The sequence below is a fragment of the Labrus bergylta genome, chromosome 8 (genome assembly GCF_963930695.1).
Source record: "Labrus bergylta chromosome 8, fLabBer1.1, whole genome shotgun sequence".
Taxonomy (NCBI): Eukaryota; Metazoa; Chordata; class Actinopteri; order Labriformes; family Labridae; genus Labrus; species Labrus bergylta.
The window spans coordinates 22,876,507-22,891,207 of record NC_089202.1 but is presented as its reverse complement, the minus strand read 5'-3'; the positions used below and the strand labels follow the sequence as shown (position 1 = coordinate 22,891,207).

General features: G+C 42.6%; 1 protein-coding gene across 1 annotated transcript in view; it reads left to right on the top strand.

Annotated features, from left to right (window-relative positions):
- The window catches only part of thsd7ab (thrombospondin, type I, domain containing 7Ab), a 175,427-nt gene extending 162,181 nt beyond the window's left edge, over positions 1 to 13,246 (top strand). Inside the window, exons 25-29 of the mRNA XM_065958063.1 lie at positions 588 to 680; positions 2,856 to 2,938; positions 4,345 to 4,558; positions 5,908 to 5,995; positions 9,140 to 13,246. Of these exons, the coding sequence (XP_065814135.1) occupies positions 588 to 680; positions 2,856 to 2,938; positions 4,345 to 4,558; positions 5,908 to 5,995; positions 9,140 to 9,230 (569 nt within the window). The 3' untranslated portion in view covers positions 9,231 to 13,246. The remainder of the gene's footprint in view (positions 1 to 587; positions 681 to 2,855; positions 2,939 to 4,344; positions 4,559 to 5,907; positions 5,996 to 9,139) is intronic.
- The last annotated feature ends 1,455 nt before the right edge of the window (positions 13,247 to 14,701 follow it).

The window sequence follows — 14,701 nt, the reverse complement described above, 5'->3', positions numbered from 1 at the left end:
AAAGATGGTGGGAAGCTTCCGGCTGAAGTGGGTGATTCAGTGATAATGTGTCTGGTTTGAGGAAGCCGTACCACAGCGAGAGACAAAACGAGTGGAAAAGAAATGAGAAAAGTGGAGAACACAAAGGGTGAAGTTGTCTGAGCCGCAGACAAATCGTCCAGTGAAAGCCGCGGCAGATAGAGCCGTGCCATCGACTTCAGCTGTGATACTGTACCAATCGCCTGAGGGGAATAGATCGGCCCTTTGTCCAAGGTTAAATTGTTCATTTACGTTCGCCAAATGGGCCGGGCCAATGATTGGTTACACAAGACTCCGTAGGGAAATATGGTCATTTACTGCACTGATGGAGATATTGATAAAGTCATAATGGCATTGATAGAAAGTCATTAAGCAAAAGCTCTTAGTGAAGATTAAAACATTGAACCGGACCTTTCTGTGAAGATAGTTATATTATATGACAGCGGCCTATTAGACAATCATCATTTAGCAGCTGCTTTATTAATCTGTCACTCATGTGATTAACCGTCTCCGCTGCTGACTCTCACTGCTCAGACTTTATACGTGTTTGTTTTTTATTTTGCTCTCAGGGGGCGAATGTTACGAGTACAAATGGTTCAGCAGTGGAAACGCCAGCCGGCCTTTAATCTGGTGTCAGCGCTCGGATGGACTCAATGTCACCGGTAAGAAACTCTAACATGCAGCAGAGACCTTTTGACTGTTTGTTTGTTCATGTATGATAACAATAAAAACAATAGTTGTCCCTGATAGGGAAGTGGGTTATTAAAGGAGCAGTATGTAAATCTGACACCTAGTGTTTAAAATGGGTACTGCAGTCCAAATTCTAAACATCATAGAGAGCTGTCTCCCCCCGCCCCCTCCTCTCTAGAGTCGATGCTCACGCAGGTTGCCATGTGGTGAACACTGAAGCTTCAGTGTTTAGCCAGCTCAGCATCGGTCTGTAAACCTTTCTGCCTTCTAACCTCTCTCCATTTTTCAAAAACATCTCCAACATTGATCCTAGTTTGAGCACGTTTCTGCTCGTGGAGCTTATTAGAAACATGCAGAGGCTTTTTAGGTCGGGTACAATCACTTCTATCTGAACCAGTTCTCTTGCCCGCTTCCATCGCTGCAACACCTGTTGGTTTGACCTGATAACTGCTCTCATATCTGGCAAACGCCCAAAACGGCCGTGTGGGGGGTCGCCTTAAAACCGCCTACCTTCTCTGGTCCGAACAAATCCAGAGCATTCAGGACCAGAATCTAAAGTTCGAAGCAGGACATACTGGCTGCTGCATTGTTGTCAGAGTAGCCAGCACTTCAACATAACATGTTTCCTTAATGTCTGATCATATAGTCATATAAGGTCACTTTATCATTTCTGTCAGTAGATATCTTACAGATTGCTCCTTTAAGACCCAGTTCAGCATTTTAAAAACCTGAAAATCAATATTATTTGACCTTATCGTTACTGCTATCAAGTCAGTTGTTCACCTTAATCAAATCACTGGTGCACAAATGTGCTGTACATCGATTGGCTCAAGTGTTTGAATAAAATCAGTCCGCTTGGATACTTTAAAGAGACTGAAAACATTTTTCAAGCTGTTGTAGGTAAGTTTTCTCGTGTTAACCTCAGTAATTAAGGGTCTTGTTGTTTCAGCTAAAATGTGAAGACAGCATGTGAGGTGTAGCTCTGAACTTTTTATTTTATGATTCATATTGAAGCTGAATTCATTCTAATTCAGAGGCTGCAGCCCTTCGTTCAGCAGCTTTATGTAGGAGGTAAAATGTATACAAGGAATGTCAGCTACACTGTGTTAAAAAAAAAAACAGGGACTTCAATCTATAAGGAGCAAGAGGTGGTGGGCGAAGGCAGCGTGAGCAGGTTTTCAGCACGTGAACATGTGGTCGCTGAACCTCCAGTAGTTTCAAATATAACCCCTGACTTTTTATTTCAGTTTAAGGAGTGAATGAACAAACTTGTAACGGTTTTCATTTTGTATTTCCACTCATTTCCATTTATCAAACTATGCGAATATTTTGGGGGGGGATCCTGAGGACAGCTGAGCCTGCACCTTTATGGGATGTCAGTTACCACGGTAACTGTGCCAGAGTTGGAGTTGAACGCTGTTTCTGGGCAGTGAAAGACAGCTGGAGTTTCAGTCGACTCATCTCAGAGTTCTTCTTCACCCCGGGTCTTTCGCTTGGTGCTACATTTGAGATTTTTTTTTCTGATACTTTATTAACCCCACAAAGGGAAATTCAATTTTACACTCTTTTGTTGAACATGCTACACACACACATAGGGTTGAAACAAACACACACATGCACAAACAGGATCTTTTGAACATGCACTAATGGAGAGATGTCAGAGTGAGGGGGCTGCACACAGCGAGCGCTCCTGAGCTGATGGAGGTTTAGTGCCTTGCTCAAGGGCAGTGCTCACGAAGTGAACTGGCCCCTCTCCAGCTATCAGACCAATTACCAGACTTGGTCCTCACCGGGACTTGAACTGATGACCCTCCAGTTTCCAACTCAAGTCCTTACAGACGAGTCCAAAAAGAACCAAAATGATAACTGATGCTTGTTGACTGAATCTGTTAGTGTGTGTGGTATCTTTGCTCTCCACACACTTTAGGAACAACTGTCATGATTTGTCATCATGTACTGTGTGGGCTTTCTCAGGTTCTCATCATCTGTTGTGGTTTCAAAACATTTCATCCTTTAGGTAGAAACACTAGTACTCAGAAACACAAAGCTGTAACTCTACGAGGACACTCAGGAGACGTTTTATGTCTGCTGTATTCCTTTAAAAACATCATGTTCCCTGTCTGATTTTATTGTCCTTGTGCGTGCAGGAGGTTGTCCTCCCATGAACCCTGCGGTAGACAACAGCTCCTGTGACCCTCCATGTCTCATGCCGAAGTCTTTCTGCAGCGAGGTGAGCAGATCTCTGTCATCATCCCAACCATTCCACTGTATGCACAAAGACTGAAAGAGAAAATCTCAGCAAGAAATATTTGGTTTACAGAAAAAGATGAACATTAAAGACGAGGTAAACACAATAAAAACTGAAAAACAAACGTTCTCCAGTACACACAGGTCCTCAGGTCTGAGTGTGAAATCAGCAAAGATTGAAATGATGCAAACAGGAAGTTGTTCAACCCACTTCCTGTGGAGTCACTCCACTGTGCTATGCTGAAATCTGTCCTCTAGACGCAGCTGGTTAATCTCAAAGCTTCGCATCTTGTTTGTTTATAAAACACTAAATTGAACATAAATATCTGGATCTCTGCTGTGCTGGTTTGTAGAGTCGACTGATTTAATAAACATAGAATAAGCAGGTCAGAGCGATCTGACGTGGAACAGGATTAGCACCTCCGAGGTCACAAGGTCAATCCCCGGGATAAGCACGATAATACTACACAGAGATGCCAGGTATTTAAAGGGTTAATCCGTCAAGTTTAACATTTTCTTCAAAATATGAATAAGTAGACACAGTTCTGGAGTTACGTCCACTAAACATGCTTGTTTTTGTCCACTGACAGGATCAGATTGTTGTTGTTCTTGGAGTCTGGCGGCTTTATGAAGAGGATAAATACAGAGTGGGAGCTTTTTTTTTTTTTAAAGAGTACATTCTTTTTTTAGTGATCTATAAACAGAAGTTTGGCTCCAGGAGAGTCTGAGGGAGGAGACAGACTTCCTTTTCATAATGTTGTCAACACTTAAGAGACATTTAAGCATCAGACACCCCATCATTTACACCTCAATAAGATCTGTAGCCATGACTGTCTTGACTTTGAATTCTCATTGGAATCAGGAGTCAAATCTGTCAGAGGTCAGAGGAGAACAACGATGTAGATTCAGAAGCCAACATAGTTTACAGACTGTTTATACCAACGTAAGAGCCAGACGACATCCAAATGTTCCAGTCATGTTTGGTCAAACTGCATTTACACCTTCCATTAAGTGTAGTCTCCCTGTTCAGATAGATTTTAAAAACAGGTGTGAATCAGGTCTCAGTGCCGTCAACAACCTGGCATGAGTGGAGAAAAAGAAACTAAAGTTTTTTTTATATTTAGTGTGAAGATGTTTTTTGACTAAACTAAACTTGGTAAGATTTGAGTATCTGCAGTGTATGTTCTGTGTGGAAGCTGCTTTTACCCAGACTGAACGAGTTTAAATGACACTCAGGGGTCTTGTGATCAAACTGTAACAGGTCAGAGACCCTGCCTCCAAACCCCGCCCCTCAAATTATTTTAATTTCATGCTGACTTTGCCGAACACTCTGTGTTTGTACTGTACATATCTCTGAGACCACTAATGATTCTTTACTGCCCCCTGCAGGCCAACATCTGCACATGCGAGGAGGGATTCACAGAGGTGCTGTCGCTCATTGGTCAGCTGGACCAGTGTGCCCCCATCCCCATCCTGGAGATCCCCACAGCGGGCGACAAAAGAGGGGACGTGAAAACCAGTCGTGCAATTAACCCCACCCTGCCCAGCACCATCCTGCCCGGACGCACCGGCCGGACCTGGTACCTGCAGCCCTACGGACCAGGTCAGACCACAAAACACTGAAGTTCTCCTGACACACAGATTAGAAAAATACAGAAAATACAAGAGAGACACACGGAGCCGGAAAGAAGTGCTAAAGAAGTGTTTATGTGCTGTCAAGTGAAAACCTTTAATCTCTAGACTGTCATGTCTCTGGGAACTTACCCTGCCTTAATGCACTCTTCAGAAGCTCCTATTTTCCACTTGTCAGGTCGTAATTATAAAAACCACCTCACGAAAATGCTTCTGAGTCACAAATGTGGAGGGAGGCGGGAGGATGCAGACGTGGTCGGTTTTATATTTTTAGGCAAACGTTACTTTGACAGTGTAATTAATCTTTCACAACAACAGGAAAAAAAAAAAAAAAAAAAACCTCCACACAGTGACAGCTTAAAATATGGCCTATATTTATTTACTGTCAATGTAGACGAATAGTTGTCATTCTGCTATAAAGGTCAGTAAATCTTCACACATCAGAGCCTTTAAGCCTTTTCCTTCTTTGGAAAGTTTAGAACCAGGAATGTCAAATGTTTTTTTTACGACTTCCCACTCTCACTCTTGAAGTTTATTTACAGAGAAACAGATTAAAAAGACCAGCTTTTCACTCATTTTCTTAAATGGAGAGCACAGAGTAATCCTTGAGGTACGATGTTTTCAAACAACAACACGAGAATATCATGTACTTTCAGGTGTAGCTTTGTCTAATTATCAGCACGTCTCTGTTCTTGCAGCCGAGCATGACGTTAAACTCAACTCATTAAAAACAGAGATATGTTCATCAGACATGTTCTCTGTCTGCTCCAGTCTGCTCTGATGCATGTATGAACCTCACTTCCTAACCTGGAACTGCTGCTGTACATTAACGTTGAAGAACTGCATCTGCACAGAGCGCCGCGCCCGACCCGATGGTGCGCGACAACAACACAAACATTTAGGGTGCGGAACAGATTGAGTTACCGTCTGTCAGGAGCAAACACTTCCACACTCACGTCATCACTTAAAGGAACTCCTGTGTCGTTTATCTCACTAATGTTTTTCTTTCCATCATATTCTCGAGCTTCTCACTCATCGTAGACAGTCGTGACTCAGAGACACATTTACACAGGATAGACTCGATGTCACATGTTGCACATTCTTCCTTAAAAAAAAACAGATCCAAACAGGGATACTTGATGTATGTAAACACTCTATGAATCCTCGTCTGTTTATTATTAAGTGCTACTGTTATAAGAGAAGAAGACGGGGGGGGGGGGACATTTTCTGCATCTGTCTAAAAAAGTGCTGCAGCTTTCATCGCTCAGTGTTCAGTGTTGATGTGAAAACAGACAAACTGACGAGCCTCCTCCTCCACAGATGGGAAGCTGAAGATGTGGGTGTACGGTGTAGCAGCTGGAGCCTTTGTGCTCCTCATATTCATAGTGTCTATGATATACCTAGCTTGGTGAGTTGAAGAGTTTAATTTCCCCCTTTTTTTATCATCATCATCATCATCCTCGTTCATTAAACCAATCCCTCATATTCCACCCCCTCCTCTGTCGTCTGGCCCCCCTCATTTTTTTTTTTCTTGTTCCTCTGTTTTGCTTCCTCGATGCTGATGGTCTGTTTGTGAGAGCAGCAGCCACTGTGCCAAACTGCATCGCTCTCTTAAAGCCCAAGAGTCTGACGCCAACGGGACGGCGGTCTGGTTGGGCCAAAATGCACATGAGATGACTTACACCTGTCCCGATTGCCAAGAGCAGGCTCACAGCAGCAGCAGCAGCAGCTAATGAGGATGTGGAGGGTTCACACACCCACCCCCCACCCCCCAAAAAAACCCCAAACACAGCCGCCAGCATAAACACCTGCAGTCCTCGATCTCTCCCCGTGACCTCTCTAAAGAGTCACATGTCCTGCCTGAGTAGCCGAGTGAACGTGCTGGTGAAGGTGAGGACAAACCATCCACAAATGATCGCCCGCCCCTCTAGACTAGAGCCTGTAGAGTGACTAGTTAGCTGTTGACTTGATCGCCTGTGAAGGTTCTGATTTCTTGTTTTTACTGTCTCATAAAAGTGACCGATATCTGATCAGTGTTCGCCTGAACCTTTTTGAAGTCACTCACGACTCGTCAACAAGAAGATGAGGTAAACATGAATATAACTGCAGGGCCTCGAACACTGAAGTCTCCTCCGTCCGTCCCTCCTGCATGATGTCACACCGCCCTCTTGTGGCTGAAAGAGGAAGTAGGGCATCCTTTTATTCCCCTCCCATTTCATTTCCTGCCAAATGAAGAGCTCATTATCCCTTTCACACATTAAACGTATTGATGTTATTACTCTGTATCCAGCTTTGAAGAACCCAAAGTGTTTAAACTCTGAGCTGAAATTATTTTTAAATCAACATTAATGAGCCTCTATCTTTTATTTGGGTCATTTTCTGAGCATAAAAATGTGAAACATCCGCTCATTCTAGCTTCAAAATCCGAGGTTTAGGTTCCTTTTTTTTATCCTGACATGAGTGTTTAGTGATTTTTTACAGGACCAAACAAGTTGTAGAGTATCTTGGAATAAGACTCATACCCTCTCTACCAAGAGCAGCGTCTTTCTTGTACAACTCGTTCCAAAAAGCGTTCCTCCTGCTCCTAGACGTTTCTCTATAAGCTGTAGAGTACGTCCCTTGAAGCCCTGGAACATTTTCACAATCATTTTGAGTATTTTCAGTAATTTTATGGATTTAAAAAGAAGCAGAATAATCAGTGCAAACAATCCACACTTGGAGCCTGAGTAGTATTCCTGTCAGTGTTTGTGAACATGACAAACTTTGCCGACAGGGAAAAGATCGGGGATGATTTCTGTGGCAGCAGGAGAAGTCTGCTGACGTGTGCTGACGTTTCATGTTTACTGTGAAGCGATTCTGTCAGCTCGTCATCACACAGAGTATTCAAAGAAACGTCCCCAGAGAGCTCGTCTGATTGTCTTTATCCAACTCCCCAGAAGATTCTCTCTGAAGCATCGCGGCGCTCAGGAGAACGTCACGTCACGTGGGTGTGTGCGCTGCTGCTTTGAGATTAAGTTCGGGAGAAAGTTTTCCACATTTTGAAGTATTAATTGGACTGTCCTGAGGTGCTAAGTGGCTAAAACAGACTATAGAAACAAGGTGGGAACGATTCCCAAACTTTAAACATTAGCTTTACTGATTATCACGGCCGTCCTCTGGAGGCTTCTGAGAGTTTCGTTCACTCTGCAGCGTATTTCTTTGAGCTGGTCTTGTTTTTAACACAGAACTGATGGTTTTAAAAGTTGCACCCCACTTGGATTAAAGACAAGCAATCATCTGGCATGTGCATGAAAATTAACTCTCTAATACTGTGAATGTTATAATATCGAAGTCTCGGCCTCAAACCTTTAATTGTAGAGAGTCGTCCCTTTCTCCCATTGTCTCACTGAATGTGTTGTTTCTTTAATAGTTCCTCATCCTAACTACTTTTTTATGAAGGCGAGGAGACATTATGAGCATCCAATAGCTAAAATGTTGCAGATTTTTCACATCTTGAAGGGTAAAGCTTTTTTCCCTTAAGAAGGCTGATGATGTCTAAAACCTAGAAGTGTTTTAATATTATAAGATTATAAGCTGATTTATCGTATTCCTCTGTGGTTCTGAGCGTAACTTTAGTTCTAAAGAAAGTGCACACGATGAGCAACCCATAGCCTATAAGAACCATGGACGTCACCCATTCGTGTCTGACGAGGCGTTATGAAGCAATAGGGGTCGTCAGCATCGTACAGGAAATGCTATCTCAGCCTCTATCAAAATCATGCGACGTGGTGGAGCTGAGGCGTTATTTTTGAAGTGGGGTTGTATGAGGTCCTTTTCTATAGAAAGTGATTTAACCACAGGATACGACGGTCAGCTCGCCCCCTTTATTGAGACACCGGCTGGAGTGCCGGCACATAAGCTACTGTAGGCTTTACGGCTATGCAGACTGTGCTAGTTGTACAACATAATCAAGAAAATATTCAGAAAGAAAAGAAAATAAATTAGCTACTGATGTCTAAACCAGGCAGTAAACCTGTTTGTTTCTTTTTTAGCATTAGCATTTTTTTTTCAACACCGGAGGTTGGTGCTTTATACAATCCCATTCCTTTCTGGAATGAGTGTTGTCGCCCCCTGCTGGCCTTTATTAAGAATGCAGGTTTAAAGCACTTCGCTATTGGCCGTACTTTTTAAAACAAGCTACATCCACTTCTTGTTTACTCTGTGTGTGCAACAGATGAGTTTTGTTGACAACAAGATACTGTATAGTAACAGCCTTATTATTTCAACATCAGCCTTTTTTTCTTATGATTAACATTTCCTGGGAATAATGGCCCAGCAGCCTGACTCAACTGAGATCGTCAGATATCTGATGCAAAAATTGAACCTGAAGTCGGGTACTGGTGTGTTAGAGTAACCTTCCAGGTGTAAAAATCCCTCCTACGTTTATATTTTAACCTGAAAAACACAGCATCAGGTGCTGTGACTTCATGGTAAGTACAGTATAAACTGCTGTTAGCTTTGAGGGAATTATTTCAAGTGTCTCCTCTGACTCTGTTTTAATCTTTCCTCACAGCAAAAAGCCAAAGAGACCTCAGAGACAGAGGCAGCAGAACAACCGACTAAAGCCTCTGACTCTTGCCTACGACGGGGACACGGACATGTAGTCCTCCGAGAGATGCCTCACCGAGCACTTCACCTGTCATAGAGACCCACTTCATCACAGCCATTGCAGTGAGGGACATGGATGTTTGCAGCGTGAATGGACACGTCACAGAGCGGAGAAATTACAGAAAATCCTCTTAGCAGAGACACTGCTGGGGTTTAACCACTTCAAGTCGAGCTCCATTCACTCCCCGGTTTGTTTTTTTAAGCGTTTTTTCTTTGCTAGAGCCGTCATGACCTCCACCGTGTTCAATGAAATGCCTTTTTTTGGCCCTCCGTCACATCTCTGTGAAGTAAAGACTCATTTCAGAAGCAGAAAAGGCTCTCCTGCTGTCTCGGAAAACATGGCAGCACAAGCTCCAACTCTTCCCCCGCGCTTTTCTGCTTGTCCCTAAAAATGCTGAGTAGCTGGAGGCTTAGGATGCTCTGACGGTTCGTACGTTGCCAAAAGTCACCGCAGGGAAGAGGAGGAGGAGGAGGGAGAGGAAAATCTCCATAAAAAGGTTTGGATTCCTTTTTTCTCAATCCTCAACTGGGGTTTTGACTCAAATCTCTTTTACAGTCTTGAACAAAAGGGACCCATTTCTTCTTCTTTCTTTTTTTTTTTTTTTTTGCTTGATTTTGAGGCGCACAGGCCTGTGTTTGTGGGATAAACTGATCTGTACGATGCTGATGGAGAAGTAGCCTGCAATCAGTTGTTCATGGAGACTACTGCCTGCCTGCCTGCCTCCACCTTTTTCTGCATTTCAGGCTCTACATTGCACTATATTAGTGCAGCATGATATGCACATGTGACTTCTACCTTCTATTGCCATAAAAAAACACTGCCTCTTCCACAGACAGACACTGACATAAAGCAGAGGATCGTCTGCGTAAAGGTCCACCCGAGAACATTCAAAAAGGGCAACAAGTGTGAATCTCCAGTAAATATATGTATAGATTTGATTTCTCACAGCTGATTTCTTTTGGGTTGTAGTAAAGTACATTTTGTGATTTGTAGATCTCGTCCGGTGTTTATCACTTTATTTTTGCCCCAATGTAGTTAAAGATGCAGCCGTGAAATCAGCAGATGACTTCTTGTGATGAATTCACTGCTTCAAAGTCATTTTAACCCCTTAACTCAAATATCCAAAATTAATAAGTAATTTAGTGTTGTAGTCAAGACCACACTACTCGAGACCAAGACACACCCAAGACCAGAGTGCTCGGAGACTGAGACAAAGACCAAGACATTTAGGGATGGAGACCAAGTCAAGACCTAGACCATGGCGGGGCAAGATCGAGTCAGGACCAAGACCAAGGTAGGGCAAGACCGGGTCAATACAAAGACCAAGGCAGGCGAGATGGAGTCGAGACCTAGACCAAGGCAGGGCGAGACCGAGAAAAGACCAAGACCAAGACATGGTGAGACTGAGACAAGACCAAGGCAGGGTGAGACCGAGACAAGACCAAGATCAAGACATGGTGAGACTGAGACAAGACCAAGGCAGGGTGAGACCGAGACAAGACCAAGACCAAGGCTGGGTGAGACTGAGTCAAGACTAAGACCAAGGCCGAGGCAGGGTGAGACTGAGTCAAGACCAAGACCAAGGCTGGGTGAGACTGAGTCAAGACTAAGACCAAGACCAAGGCTGGGTGAGACTGAGTCAAGACTAAGACCAAGGCCGAGGCAGGGTGAGACTGAGTCAAGAACGAGACCAAGGCAGGGTGAGACTGAGACAAGACCAAGACCATAAATATCACTGAAAAATCATCCTCTTGAGTGCAGTCAGCGTGTCACTCACTTAGACCTAAACACTGGGATAAAAATCCAAGTACAAATTAATTAAAGTTATTTGTTCATTTAAAAAGAGATGTTTTCCTTCTAATCACAGTAATGACGTGGAAAAATGAACGATCAGTGGTGGTCTTCATTTAAAATCCAGAGTCTGCCCAGACAAGACCAAGTAAAAATGCTTTAGATTCCCTGACGAGACTGAGACCTTCAAAAAGTGGTCTCGAGACCCAGACCGTTTTAGAGTACTACAACACTTATTTAATTCTTATTATTTACTTCTTCTTCTTTTTTACCTTTTATCGGAAACCTGAAGTTTTGCATTGAGTAAAAAATAAACAGGCCAATAAATGTAAACCTTTCATGTCATGCAAAAGTCATTTCTGCCTTACTGAAAAAAACAAAATACTAACAGTCCTGTAACACAGTTTTATATACTTGAATGGGGCGCACAGTGTTCATTATAACCAACACTACATGTCGACATGAAGAGGACTAACTCTTCTTTTCTTTTGAGGCCTGGGCGATAAAACGATAATTAAAGCGATAATGTCACTTTTTTCTGCATTTTCCAGCAGCGTGCACCTTCCTTATGATTGTGAAATGTTCCTCTGTTCAAGTAGAGTTTGTCGTGTTCTGACAATTAAGAATAATTAAACCCAGTGGCGATTCTAGAGTCTGTTGGGGCCCCAGGCAAACATTTATTTGGGGCCCCTCCAACCAGAATTCGTCACCAGTATTTACTCCTCTTCCTCTTTCTCTCCTTTTTTTTCACTCTATAATTCCTCTTCATTTTCCTTCGGTGACTTTCGTTGACGTTGGTTTTCAAAGCAAAAATGCATGCCACACCTAGCAGGGCAACGAGAGGGATTTCTGTCAGATGGGGCCCCCTTAGGGAGGTTTCTTACTGTCATTGCAAAAAGTGCACATTTTGAAACGCTGCTGTGGTTTAAAGTTCGTCAGCCTTGCCTTCTGATTAAACCACTATTCATTGCTGGTTTGTTGGACTTCCACAGAGGAGCAAAAAAAATTGCCTTTAAACATGAAGGAAATTATTTGACATTCCTCGTGATAATTATCGATATCGACTGATATGAACCCTTTTTATCGTGATAACATTTTGAGTCATATCGCCCAGCCAGACTAGAACCGTGTTCACGTATGCACTCCTGGAAACTTCTAGGAAGACCCTGAAATCTTCCTCAATGTACACCTCCAAGCCAGATGGGGGGGAGGGAGTATTCATCATAGACAACCCTACATGTAGACTTTAAGGGGACTAACTTTTCTTTCAAGGTCAGTAGAGCGGTTTTCACATTTGCACTCCTGAAAATTTCTAGAAAACAGACGGTCCCTGAACTCTTCCTGACTGTGCACCTCACAGCCTGTCTGGTGGGAGGAAGTGATGTCATGAGGCAGAGCGTAGCAACAGAGTCAGACGCTATTAGGACAATGTTTGCCTTTATGTCAATGCTGTGTGAAGTTTGAAACATTGAGAGTATAAACAAAAGAGCAAAGAAGAACAGATATCGTCGCGCCCCAGACGTAGGATATAAACGTCACCACCCCCTCCCTGATGCTTGTGGTGAATTTCCCAAATATTTCCTGGTTTCTTCTCGCATCACCTTATCAGTCTTCATACAGAAAATGTACCTGGATGCCAGTTATAGTCAAAGTTAAAAGTGCAGCTCATTTGGAAAACATCAGGACGTTTTCAGGAGTTTTGTGTGAGTGTGAAAACACCAAAGTATTCTTCTGCGTTTTTAAAACCTTCTCATGTAGGTATCGGTATCATAGGTGCTCTATCAGTTTTCATTCACTCGACGTACGAGGTGAGATGAATATAAAAAGAAAACAATCTGTACAAATGACATGTGAATAATAAGAAAACACATTTCTGCTGAGTTCAACGTAAAAAAAAAAAACTGGTGTGGAGAATGTTTACTTTTTCTGTTGTGGGATTTGTAAATAACAATGATTTTTTTATTTTTTGGAGAAAAAAAAAATCAAAGTATGTGTACATTTATTTTGTATCGCACAGAAAATGTTTAGTTTGAATATTGCATAAGTCGAGTGTGTGATATCGCTGATTATTGTTACCATGATGCAAGTTGTGTGTTGTGGGAAAAAAGAAGGGGGGAAGAAAAGAGAAGAAAAAGAGGAAGCTGTTTTTGTACAGGATGTTTCTATGTATGGGAAGAACAAGAGAAAATAAATAAGGACACGGTTAAAAACACAAAGAAAGTTTTGGGATCATTTTTGTAATTTAATTTAAATTCACAAGAGAACAAGATAACTAATAGCTCCCATATTATTCAAAATCCACTTCACCATGTTCCTCTAACACTAACATGTGTCTCTAGTCTGTCTACAAATCCCCCAATGATAAGAAAAGTCCATCCTCTCCGTCTTTTTCCTGCTCCACTTTTCATAAAATGTGTGCTCAAACAGGCCGTTTGGAGATTTTCCCTTCATGACATCACAAAGGGCAGTAACCCCTCCCCCAGGTGGGTGACACTCCCACAGCTAGGTGTTTGTTCTGCCCTCTGAGTCTGCCTTCTCATCATAAACACTAGGACATGGAGCGAGAAAGCCTGTGTACACCCAAGCCCTTCCAGAGAGGGGGCGTGGTCAGACACAGCTCATTTACATTTAAAGGTACAGACACAGAAACAGCCTGTTCTGAGCAGGGCTGAAATAAAGGGGTTTATAGGCATGATCAAATACAGGATCAGAGTGGATTTAGAGAAAGAAACTTCACACACATGTTTTGGGGTTGAAGAGGAGGAGGATATGTGACTTTTAATAAAATAGTTGTAAAACTTTAACTTAATTATTAAATAATTATTTAGGCAGCTTGATCACTTTACTGACAAATTAATATAAAGTTTAAAGATAGAATAACTACCATTTTTCTACAAATATAAAATGTAGATTTATACTAAAATAATGCCGCTCAATCCTCCCTTCTGGGCATCCATACATGTGTGGTGGTGACTGTGTCTGCAGAGACTGTCCTCTGACTGGATTTGTTCATGTTCTGGTTTGTTTTCACTGACTCAGGACGTTTCTAGGCGGGGAGCTAGTGTGTTTTCCTCAAGCCAATGACAGCGCTCAGGTGAGTTTGGGAGTGGACACCATTCAAACTCAAATATGACCGACGCTGCAAAGCCGAGAAAATAGAATAATACTCAGTCAAAAGGTTAGGGTGAACCTTGGGTTTGTTTTAACCCGTGGATGCAGAGTTGGCCTGCTCTCTGTTGGACAGGCAGGTGAGAAACACCGGTGGTTAGCTCGTGCTCACGGGTTAAATTATCGTCTTTCCCATTACAACAAATGTAACAGGCCTTTTATCAGTTAGCTTCAGGGGAAGGTACAGGCAGTAAACGTAAACGGCTTCCCATCTATGTTTACAGGCTGCAACCAACATTTCTACTGACTCCACCTTTAAACTTTTTGACTGTGAGTTAAGGTTTGTTAGTGCAGATTACAGGATGCTGAAGTCAGCTTTTTCTAAAGCCGCTCCATGTTGAAAGTCACAGTTCATTCAATAACAGAAAAACTCCCGTCAACGACCATGCAGGCCGAAGTTTCTCACACACGTTAGTTTGAGGACAGCCTGTCCTTCAGGAGCTGATGTGCAAACCACTCCGAATCTTTTGCCATGCAAATGTTGTATTTATCTCTCAGGCTGTGCAG